The sequence below is a fragment of the Telmatherina bonti genome (assembly GCF_933228915.1).
Source record: "Telmatherina bonti genome assembly, chromosome: 21".
NCBI classification, from domain to species: domain Eukaryota; kingdom Metazoa; phylum Chordata; class Actinopteri; order Atheriniformes; family Telmatherinidae; genus Telmatherina; species Telmatherina bonti.
The window spans coordinates 18,171,984-18,184,557 of record NC_136630.1 but is presented as its reverse complement, the minus strand read 5'-3'; the positions used below and the strand labels follow the sequence as shown (position 1 = coordinate 18,184,557).

Below are 12,574 nucleotides of genomic sequence, written 5' to 3'. Positions count from 1 at the left end.
ATTATTTATAGCTTTTTTTTAATTGTTTAAAACCTATAAATAATGGCATTTGAATGTTGATTTTCTTTAATTCAAGGATTGTTTAGCTGGAAGTCCTTTTCTTTTCTTTTCTTTAGGATAAAATTTGCAAATATTTTACAACACAAAGTTTATCATGTATTCCCCTCCAACGCCAGCTCTGATCTGCTTGATGTGATCGTATTCAACAAAGCAGGCAGTGTTGTGGACATGGGTCAATCTTGTCAGACAGCGAGCCATCTGACTTCCAGACTGCTGCCCAATGAGTCCGTGTACGGAGCAGAGGAAATCAGTCGAGGTAGAAAATCGATGAGGTAATACTAACAGAGTTATCCTTCACTAATGACTCCTGACATCTTCAGAGATATGATTTATATTCATATTTAAGCAGTATATTGTTTAAACACATCTATTTAGGTGGATTTAAAGACAAAATAAGAAAACAGTTTGTCTCGCTGTGATTTTTAAAAGATCTTCAAGAAGCAGGAAGATAACAAGACATCTGTCTTAATGTTTGTAACTTCATATTCAACAATATACTAAGTTTTTTTTAAGCCTTTCATGTAATCCAAATCCACAAAATACACTCTCACAAACACACACACACACATTTCCCTCATAATGTCTACTATATGGCCTACACTGGCATAACAGCTGAAGTACTGCACATTCATGTATTACTGCCAGGACATATTTTATATGAGCCAGACAATAAAGTCTTCCACCTTCCTGCAGAGAAAAATTACATCTATTGATTGATTGACTTTCCAGCAGAAGAGAATCAACCATTAATTAACTGATAAGAAAATTCAATGCTGCACCTTCATTCAGGTGCATGTTCAATAAACAGCAGGCAGCAATCCTCTCAGCACCACTATGTTTATGAGCCACTTCAACATTCGACTCAAAGAGGTCGGTATTGTTATCTGGAGTGCAAGCTGTGCAGTTCAGAAAACTCAAGGGCATCATCAAACAAGCAAATCTCCGTTTTAACATCTGATAAGTTCCCTCCCCTGTTTTCTATCAAAAGACTGGAATTGCATTATTAGCTGCTTGTGCATGGGTGTAAAAGCGTGTCAGGTTTGAATGAAACACTTCAGCTCTCTTTTACTGTTCTGCAACTTATTAGTAGATGTACTGCAGTGCTCGGAGCTATCTCGCGTCTGGGATCTGCCGTATTAGGTGAATCAACAGCAGGCTCTAAGTCAGCACATGCACAGGTCTGCGAAGCAACGTACTGATATCTGCCCACTCTCAGCTATTAAACCTAAAAGAAAAGGTGGGCGTTTTGAAGTTGAGAATATTTGACCAGGGATCACAGAAACCCTGGATGTGATTCAAAACACAAACACAGACAACCCAGGTTTGTCTGACGGCAAATTTAGCTGTTATGCTTACTATATATTGCAACCGAGGCACACGCATACACACTTTGATAGTAATGAAATCTGACAAGTTTCTCACTCCTCAGCAACCCATACTGACTTGTGTGAAAAAGTATTTGCCTTAAGCGTGCACAGAGACGTGCACATCCTTTCTCAGAATCGCCAGGAGGTGAAATAACTCAGGGTCCACTGGTAAACACTTACTCACACGCACAAGCACACAGCAACATGAGCACAAACACAGTTGTTGGCCTCCCACCAGCAGCACATCATGATGATAACACATTAGGTTGAACAGCCGGCCCAGGCCGCTCTGACAATTTGGGCTTCACTCATCCAACAAACCTGTTGCTAAGCGACCTTGACTTAAAAAAAAATGGGGGGGAAACTAAAGAGCAGAAGACAGGAGAAGACTGGGAGGGGGGCTTATTGTTGCCTCTCAGCTGCAATTTATATTGTGAATGTCTGAAAAAGTGATAATAGATTAATATGTTTTTTAAGAATGACAGTCAGGCTGCGAGGAGAAAAAAAACCCCCAAAAAGATTCAAAGGATGATATAGACATGCCAAAAAGCACTACCTGTAAAAACAAGATTGGTTTATTTGAGATAGACCACATGCCATATCACTTCATTCACATGCTTTTAAGAGCTCATCGGTTTTCCCTCCTCTGTAGGCTCCATCCTTTTGTGCTTGACTGATGCTGAAGAGAAGACTTCACAAAAGCCTGTGTTCTCTGTCTCGCTGCTGCAGGCTAAAATACACTCCTCTCCCACTTCCACAAGAACACATTTTAGTGCAACACATGTACAGCAGTTTGTATTAGTGACCTATTTTAAAAGCTAAAAGTAGCACATGCAACCCCCTCACTTCAATGCATAACTGTTGAAGTATTTCCCAGCCCTGACACTTTTAACCGTATCCAAACAACCTCTAACATGCACCTTGACTACAGCTGCTGCACAGGCTGTCAAACATTGCTGAGATCTGAAGAAAGGTGTTTTTTTAGTAGTTTGATGGCTGCTGCATGAACGATGGAGAACATAGCAGCTGTAATAAGAACTATCTATGGTGCTGAACTTGCTCTATACAAAGGTCTGCAGAGTTTTCATGGAACATGATGCTGAAAATGTATTAATTTCCTTTTTTTTTTTTAACCTTTTTATGCATCGTGCCCACTAAAGTGGACACCTATTCAAAGGTTTTTCTCTAGTAAATTCATAAGTGAGGATGGTACATTTCAAATGTTGCCACTTCAGTGGACATTAGGAGAGTCACCCAACACACTGCCACTCGCTAAAAAATAGACAAATACAGTACAGTTCTTTAACACACAAACACATAATTACAAAGTGTACCTCTGTGATAAACAAGACAAGAAAATGATACTGGTCAATATTTATAAGATATTTTTAGCATATAAATGTGAAAATATATTATTTTATAAATATTTCTATACAATTTAATAAATGAACTAAATTAAAAGTCAAATAAAATTAAAGACAAAAAAAGCACCTCTGTACATGTCTGGAGAAGTAAAACAATGTACGTGGGGAAAAAAATGTGGCATTGATTCCATTCATCAGAGGATTAATCTCCTTTTGGTACAAAACTCCAATTACTAAATATTACATTTATATGTATAGTAAACAAAAGAATTCGCCTTTTTTTTATTGCAGTTAAAAAAAACGTGGTTACTCATTTATAAACATTAACAGACATGTATTACAACTCTTATACAGTATTAATGTTAACTTTACTGCAATGCTAATTTTTACTTCTAATTTTTTCTTTGGGTACTATTTTTTCTAACTTTGCATTTCCATTTCACTTTCATTTTAGATTTTATCCTCTGTGCACAGGGATTACAAAAAGAAATCTAAAACAAACATCAGTGTGTCTTGGCACTAAGTAGCAAAGGCTTTTCAGGGAGCTTGAGAGAGCAAGAGTGCAACACGATATGGACAGATTAATGACGTTGAGTCATTCAGCAGACATTGGTCAGGGAGTCGATAAACTAAATAAATTGAGTGGAGCAGCTTAAATGATAAGCAGGAGCAAAGGCCACTAATTGTAGACTTGCAGACTTATCCGTCTACATTACAGGAAGGACATTAACTTGTTCATCACAGACTGATTCAGCATCATTCATTTTTACTATGGACTGTCTGTCTTGTCGCTATTCATTCCAGCTTTGTCCAAAAGAGGCCACAATGAATGTCTGGCCTCTGCATGAGACTGCTGAGTCCACAGTGTGTCTCTCTCCAATATGGAATTCCAATTATGCCAATTTAATTTAAAGTTTTTTCATCTTTTTTGCTTAGATTTTGATTGATTTTTGGGAGGGAGTTTCATGTTTCTGTTTGCTTTGTTTTGTTGGTTTGTTGTGCATCAGTCCCAAAACCCAGTTGTACTGGGAACTTAAACTAAAGCAGCTTCATGTCTCAATTAGATGTAAAATGAAGACAGCTGAAAAGCCAGTGGGGACAAGCACACCGTGCTGTCACTGTTTAACTTGACATTGCCGCAATGTTTGAAATAGGTGATAAATGGGGGGGATGAGTTCCATCTCCATCTATTCACTGTGACACTGACAAACACTGACCACACTCCCGGCACTGCTGCAGTCACTTTTAATCTCTTCTACCTAACATGTAGATGCATACTGGATATGCATCATGATAAAAAACAAGTGTGTATGCTAATAACTTTTAGAACTGATCACTGTGTTATTGCACGCTTCTTGTTCAAGCTAAGACATTGAAGGCAGAACACAGCTTTGCTGGTCCAGGTTCAACAAGTCTCATAGCAATCCTGCAAGCCCCAAACTCATCCGACTACTTTTTTTGCGGAGTCAACGTTCTCAGAGAACAGGCATGACAGAGGGGCAATAGTCAGGGAGACAGAGTAATAAAAGCAGAGATGCAGTAGAGACAGAAAGTTAGAGAGAGAAGACTGGAAGATGTGGAGGGGTGTAAGAAAGGGGTGATATGTGAGGAAAAAACAAGTGAGTGGGAAAGACAGAGACAAAGAGACTGTGGGGATATGAGATATGCAGGATTCGTAATGGCAGCCAGTCTTTTTTTTTTTTTTTTTTTTTTTTAACACCATGTCCACCCACGTTAACACTTCTACTGTGAGTGAATGATATGAGCGTTGATGGACATCATTTCAAAGACTGGAGTAGTGGCGGTGGTGGGAGGCTTTTACGCCAGTGTTTCAATATGCACTTTTATCCTAGTTATACAATTCATCATTAACTCAGATGCAAATTATTGTGATTCTAGTTCAAGCCTGGAATTTTGAAAGGTTTATTTTTTGATGGATACCATTACCAGACAACCATTAAAATAATAAGCTTGTTGTTTTATGCCTCAAATGACCTCAATTTTGCAGTTTCCATCCAACTTTCCTTGTTTCTGAGTAGACAGAGTGACCTTGACAGACATTATCATGTTATCATGTTACAGTGAAGTTGACTCCTCTGTCATGATTTTTTTTTTTTTACACTGACCCAAAGATACACTAAAAATGTATCTCTGGGTCACATTGAAGACACGGTGGGCGATTTGAGGATCATATAACATAACATATTAATCTGTCATCAAACAAATAATTAAAAGTAAGTGTTGTCTAAACTCCTGTTCCCTTTTACTTGACCGATAACTGGATGGGTAGAAGTGAAAACAGTAGGCCCTGCAAACAAAAATATGTTACTTTTTCCTCTTCCAATCACACAAGCACCCTCCTAGCATCACCTATTTCCAGACACAAAATGACATCCTGTGCATACATAACAGATACAACAAGCTTTGATAAACAACTTATTAACAGGTTAAGGAGTTAGTTATCAGAATTAGAATGCAGAATTGAATCAAATGGATCTTTAACCTTACTAATAGAGACACATCTAAATTTACACATCTCAGTTTAACTAAAATCTGCGGGGTGTGTGTGTGAGGGGGATTAGACTTAAATTTGAGGTGTATGAAACCCAAGAGAGTTTGTTCAAAATCCGAACAAGCTCCTTCAACAGATTCATACAGTGTGTTATTTGAAAAGATGTGATAAGTTTATTAGCAAATACTACGAAAGACCCTTAAACATAATGTTTATGGCACCGAGGGTCACTAGTGCAAAAACAAACCACAAGACCCAGATCTTACCTTGTAATGGTTTTGGATTTTTTTTTTTTTTTTTTTTTTTTTTTTTTTTTCTTTCAGGTCAGGAAAAAATATTTCAAGCAAAAGTTAAATTAGAAAGTTCCTCTAAAAAAATGTAATCGGCGCTGTATCTACATAAATCAAATTGAAGATGTATAATCGAAGTCATACACCAGACCAATTCCTTGCACTGTGACAGCTTCATCTACAGTGCCCCCCCCCCCCCCCCCCCCCCCCCCAAACCTTGCATGTTTCAGACATGTTCCTCCTCCAAAGCACCGGAGTCAGATTATTGAACTTCCTCATCAAGTTCTTTGCAGCCTGTTCACGAGCCTTTTATTTCATTCAGGTGTGTTAAAGTAGGGTTGTCTATAAAACATGCAGGGCAGGGGGCCTGAGGACTGGAATTGCAAAACACTGGTCTAAAAGGAGCCCAGTGTAACCATTACTGACACATAGTGGTCAGACTGGAGATAGCAACCAACTCATTTGGCTGCATCCACTCACTTTGTAGACATCTATTGTATTTTTATTGGTAAACTAAGCAACATCTCAAAGAGAAAAAAAGTAACTTCAGTGTCACTCTGAAAACTTAAGAGTTTGCCAGCTATTTTAATTTCGAAAAAAAACAGTAAGTTTCTTTTTTTCCCCTTGCCTCATTGTGACATTGATTGAGGTACATTGTTCCTTGTTTTTGAAATAAGAATGATCTTTCATTTCTCAAACGCACCTTCATAATTCTTATAAAACAGAACCCACAACCCCTTTTTTAACCACTTTCTTCATCACTCCATAAACAGTATTCTTTATCCACCTTCTTTCTTTTCATGGTCGATAGGTGTAGAATGACCCACTGTGCAGATAAATAAACAGTTAAAGGAATGAATTTATAACTATTCATTTAACAAAGTTATTTTATGCTTCTTAAGACCATCTAAAATAATATAATCAAGTTTTTTCATTGACAATAATGGCTTTTAATATCAGACAGACAGTTGACCATCAAAATACATTTGATTTTGTGGGGAATGAATGAAAAATTAAAATTTCTCATTCAAAAGATAGATATTAAAATTTTGTGATTGACTTTTACGCATAATAGATTGATACATGTATTTTCTATGCATCTAAAAAATAAACAGCGCAAAGTTACTATTGGAAAAAAATGCAGTGAGAATATTTAGAGACACACGAGAGGCAGGATGGAGGTGAAAAACCATGATGTGCATGACTCCTTCTTCCATCTTCTGTTCTACCTCCATTCTAGAAGAAATTATTGACTGTATCCTCTCCATTTCTATCCATAGAAAAAGGCTCTACATTAAAGTGTGCGTCAGTAGGAAGAATCTATAGTACCCACCAACATGCCTGACAGCATGCATCAACTGCACCTCCACACTTATGTAACACAATGCTTGCACACACATGCATACAAACACATGCTCACACACAACAATCACTTGTAAGCCTGACTGCTGTGTCTGTGTGAATACACACAACACACATCAAAACCCCTGCAGGCTGAGTTTTACAAATAAGATTGATAGTTGTTTATCTCAAACATAGAAGCAACAAATCCACGTGTGACTCGTGGCTCCCAGTCAGGAGTGATGGTTAATGGTAAAGACATGGCATGTGCATCCATGCACCAAGACAGGTAGGGGAGAGTGTGTACAGCCAGGGACAAAGCTACACAGGCAAGCATACCTTTACACAGACACACAAACCTATAGACATACACAAAGGTTACCTGGCCTCTGCCACAGTGCAGCAGTAGCTGCCACTCCGCCGTGAGCTTCTGCCCACCCGCAGCTCCTCTCGAGACTTACGTCGATTAAAGTAGTCTGTGAGTTTCCCAAAACTTGCCATTTTTTTCCGCTTGCCTCCACCTTTCTGCGTCCTTCTGCCTTATTTCCCCTTCAGATATATATGTGTGATGGTTCTGCTGTGTAAAGCTCCTCACAAGCGCGACCTCCTGACTTCCAGTCTGCCTTCCTTTACTACTACCGGTCTTCAGTGGCAGAGTTTCGTATCAGCTGCAGGTCCGAGGCTCCTCATCTGCTTTTTTTTTTGCACAATATTCAATGTGCAGAAGAATGAGCCTTAGCTTGCTCTGCCTTTCTCTGTCTCTCTTCCCCTTGTCGATGGTCTGCCACTGCGCACAGAGCACATACACTGACTCTCTCAAAATAGTAACGTTTGTAACTGCCTACCCATCGACACAGCAGGAGCCGTGCCCCCCCACTGGAGTGCAGACGAGGAGGAAGAGAGGGAGGGAGAAAATGAAAGGAGTGTGGATCAGTGTCGCTCTTCCCGTGTGCTGGAGGAAGCGGAGCTTGTGGGAAAAAATATGAGCTGCTATGATGCTTGTACCTAAGCCCACCCCCCACCACCGCTCCTTTTCTCTCTCTGTCTCTCTTTTTTTTTTTTTTTCTTTAATGCACATTGTCTGTGTTGCCCACTCATGCTCTTTCTTTCATGCATGAATTCTTTCACACCACCGCTCATCACCTCGTGAGCACACACACAACCTTCAATCAAAGCTGGAGAGCAGGTGGCAATAGCAGAACATCGGGCGCGCATCGTTCTGTCTCTCTCCACCTCAGTCTTGTCTTCCTTACACACTTTCACATGCAACCTGAGGTGCACCTGCTCAACCATCACAACTCCCACCCCACGGCTTGGTTGTCCCTGCATTTACTGCAGATGTGTGCGAGGATGCACTCTTTAGTTCTAATTTCATCAGCGATGAAACAGGAGTGAAGAGGCTTGTCCCAAATCCTCCCAGTTTATGGCTTTGTATGTTTATTGAAACAGGGAAAGAGGGGAAGAGTGAAGAGAAGGAAAAGAGGAGGAGAGGGAGGGCTCTTTGAGAAGTATTCATTAGTGTGTGAGTATGAGTGTTTCCTTCCCACACATCCATACAGCCACATACAGGATGTTCATCTGTTTCAGCCCTCCAAGGTTCTTTTTTTTTTCTTCATTTCAAAAAAGGTGACCACATCTCCCTTTTTTTTTCTCCTTTCCTTCCCAATTCCCCTCTAGCTGCCAACCTCTCCTTCTAAGCCTGCCAACACATGCTTCCATTTTCTTTACCTTCCATCCTCCCTTTTTCCTCCTCTCTCATGGAATTTCACCCATTTTTTTTTATTTATTTATTCTGCAAATCACACTGCCAGTGTTTATTTTAAGACTAACCTGGAACAATACTGGGGCTCCTGGTTAGTTATATCACTGGTTACGTTGGCAGATCAAGATAAGGAAAGCTGGGTTTCATCAGAACATGAACATGTTACGTCTGAGTAAAAATAAACTGCTATGTCTGTGATCACAAGCGTTTTGCTTGTTCTGATTACACACATTTGTAGGCATCACAAACAGGGCTTCAACTAATGAGGATTCTCAGAACCGAAAACCAAACTCCAATCTAGTGCCTCTCCCAAATCTCATGTTTTAAGATGATGTAAACATGAAATTTTTATTTATTTATTCATTAGTGGAGAGCTTGAGAACTGGCAAAGACAAGACATTACTTAATCATTCAAATATATGCTGTTTAGTTAATTGGCCAATCAATTAATCCACTGATTGCTGCAGCTGTATTTCCTACAAACAGTCTCACAGAAGAGCAGATTACTGGCAGATTACTATTGTTGTCGTGCAACTGTCTGCATTTGCTAGTCGGGGGGAAAAATGGGGACAGCGCTGTTAAAATTGAAGTGGACCAAGTGTAATTATATGTCATTTCTTTTGTACTTTCAAAAAAAGGATGAGAGGAATCTGACTATATTTATGCTGCAGCATGAGCTCCACACTTGCAACCCTCTAGGCATCGCAACCCATCTGACACCGAAATGGAGGTTGTCAAACGTGCAAAGCACAATGCAGCTTAAATATAAACACAGTCAATATGCACCTGTACAAAAACATACATAAATGAGATGCTATATTTGTGAATGTCGACAAACGCATGCACACATCACATACAATATTTCATACACTGCTTTCACCACATTGCAAAACATTTGGAGATGCAGCGTAACTAGACGTTAAATGAACAATTCTTCACACTGATGCTACAGATGCAAACAATCTCTTATTATAAAGTTGCATCAGAGCACTGATGAAACTAAATCTGAACTGATGTAAAGGAATTTTTCCCACTAATTTCCACACGTCTGTGGGTTCCTGTTTGCTGTGCAGTGATCCCACGCTGCAGTTAATGTTGTGTGAAAGGTGTGGGCTGTGTGTGTTTTTGCAGGATTGGGTGCTAAAGAGTTCAGCTTATCAATCAGCCTCTCCTGTCTCCCTCTCTCTTTCGCTGTCAAAATTCTCTTCATTCCCTGCTTCTTTGTCATGATTTGCACTACCCCTCCTGCGACTGCCCATTGATCTGAGGAGCAGTGTGCTCTGACTGTATTGCCCAGCAGGCACAGTCATATTTTGAGTCCAAGTCTCTGGGTAGAAAGAGCTGATAGAGACAGGGAAAACCGAAAAAATCATTAGGTCAGCATGGTGTAATATTAATGATTCTTTGGAGCTGACACATTCCTCATCTTGCTGACTCCAGAATATTCTTCTTTATTAAACGCACAGTGAGAGGTGTACACACATTTGCACAACTTGTATTCTGTACAACTTAATACAAAATTTAGCATATTTACTATAAAAGCAGATTAATTCTATATCAGGATTAGAAGGAAGTTAAGGCCTGTGACATTTTACAGTGGTTTTTAGAGCCTTTATTTACAATTTGTAACACAAATACAGCTGAATGGATATTAATTGAGATTTATGGTAGTTATCTGGAAAATGTATATATTTTTTTATAACTACCCAGCTGTGTATGAGGAGAAAAACAAAAGTAGGACACGAACCATCTAAAAGTGAGTAGAGAAGCCACTGCAGCGTGAAAGGTCCAAGCAAAGCAGTGTTGGAAATGGTTTTGAAGTACACAACATGATACAGAGTTCATCGTGATTCATTTCTAAATCCATAAGTTTATAAACCAGATTTGTGAGCTCTGAGTACAGATTTAAAGTCCCTTCCCAGTAGGGAAGTTTGTGGCAATCTATTTGTTAACAGTATGCAGGATTTGCACAACTGAGTCCAACTGAGCTGCACACACAACAACCAGCGACAAGATATGAAACAGCAGTATTGCAAAAACTTAGCGTGACCGCTAAAGAGTGTCCATCACTGCTCACTGGAGTTAGTAAATATGTGACCGCTGCAGAGTCATCTCATTTAAAAATGAATGTCAACTGCCCCATTTCCCATTAAAGCAAATGGCAAATTTTTGCAGGTCTTAGCAGACTATGAAGGAAACATGGAAAAATGCATGAGAAAGACCTTTTTTTATATAAATTGACAGAAAAGTCTATATGTATCAATGCACATGGCATATATACATAAATATATAATATTCTCCATTGTGGGTCCTTTAGGAAGAAATCCTTCCAAGTTTATGCATGATATTCAGGTAAGATGCAAAACATTTTTAAGATGTTCCAATTCACATCATTTTGGTGGGAAAACCAAACCCTAAATATAAACAAGGCTGCCTTTTGAAAATGCTACAGAGCAAAAAGAGGAATGGAAGCAGAAGTCAGAAAGACTTTGAGAGCTAGAGTTCAGTGGATTGAGGGAGACACAGTGAAATAGCTTGAATCTTGACAAAAACAAAGTAAATAAAAAAAAAATTTAAAAAAAAAAAAAAAAAAAAAGGGATACAGCAGCAATGCAGTGAACATGAAGCCTCTGAGGGGAATTTACCAGCACAGCGAGGAAGGGCTGAACTCAAACTATTGACAGCTTTCGTTTCCACGTGGCAGTAAAATGGTTTTGGCTGATGAATAAATCATAAACTGCTATTTTTTTTAGGGCTATTTTTATTCCAATACAAAAATGCTCACTTTGGAAACATCCGTTTGGGAACACAATGCTTGGCTGGTGAAAGATGTTTCCACTGAACTACAATGGAGAAGGAGTAATGAATAAAAAGCTCATGAATAAAACTAAAACAATGTTAAGGGCTTCTTTATTAAGCTGTCAGTGCAAACACAATGAGTCACAGCTTTTTCCAAGTTCATTTTGCCATCTTTATTTAACATTTATTTATTCATTTTGCATATGTGCTAAAAGAACAGGTCAAATCCCTTTCTCTTCTTAAATTCACACATGAACAGCTGGTGCTTCAAAATCAGCTGTCTGTGACTGAAGTGGCGCCCTCAAGTGGTGGGCAAATATTTTGCTTTCATGTTCAGAAATTTGCTGTATGAAAGTCATTTAAGAAATTTAATTTACAGAATCTTTATCATTGTTTTATTAACATAGACAGAATGTGGACATGTCACACTTATAATCATGGCTGTGAAATTAATATTGACTGAAATGTGATAGTAAATATTCATTTCCTTCAGACCTTGATATATCCACCACATCCACCCACACACACAGCTGATTTGATCAGAGTAAAATAGCCATAGAGACACTAAGAGACAGTTTAAGAAAGCACCTTCCTGTAATTACTGCTGCAGCTCTCAGCAGCAGTCCCTACTGGGATCAGAGAGACATGATCATTCACAAGACACATGCACAGAAGCAGTTATTCACCGTAAAGTGAACACTATCATTTTGGAGCACACCAGAAGAATTTTTTGATATCTTCGTGGAATGATAAGCACCCGTACAGACACAGTCACCCTCTCTCACAGCATGCTGAAGATGAACATTGCCACGGTCTTTATGACTCATGAGAAAAAGGCCCTGCAAAGCCGCCTCAGGATAACGCCTGTCTCTCTGTCTGTGTGCAGACGTGTCAGTATGTTCCAGCTGTGACGCCCTGTCTGTATTTCTATAATGAAAAGTAATCACCTCTTTTGACTTCAGTCTCTCATTTCTTTTAATAGTTCCTTCCATAGGCTTTTAGCTCTTTTTCTCTGATTATAATTGTCTGAAAAATCTGTCCTTGATTGGGAAAGGCATACAATCTGCATATGGGCCTTG

At 39.1% G+C, this 12,574-nt stretch overlaps 1 protein-coding gene across 1 annotated transcript in view; it reads right to left on the bottom strand.

The window, feature by feature from the left end:
• The window catches only part of ankfn1b (ankyrin repeat and fibronectin type III domain containing 1b), a gene marked incomplete at both ends in the record, with an annotated part of 119,106 nt that extends 111,671 nt beyond the window's left edge, over positions 1-7,435 (bottom strand). Inside the window, one exon of the mRNA XM_079260575.1 lies at positions 7,317-7,435. Within this exon, the coding sequence (XP_079116701.1) occupies positions 7,317-7,435 (119 nt within the window). The remainder of the gene's footprint in view (positions 1-7,316) is intronic.
• Between the last annotated feature and the right edge of the window lie 5,139 nt (positions 7,436-12,574).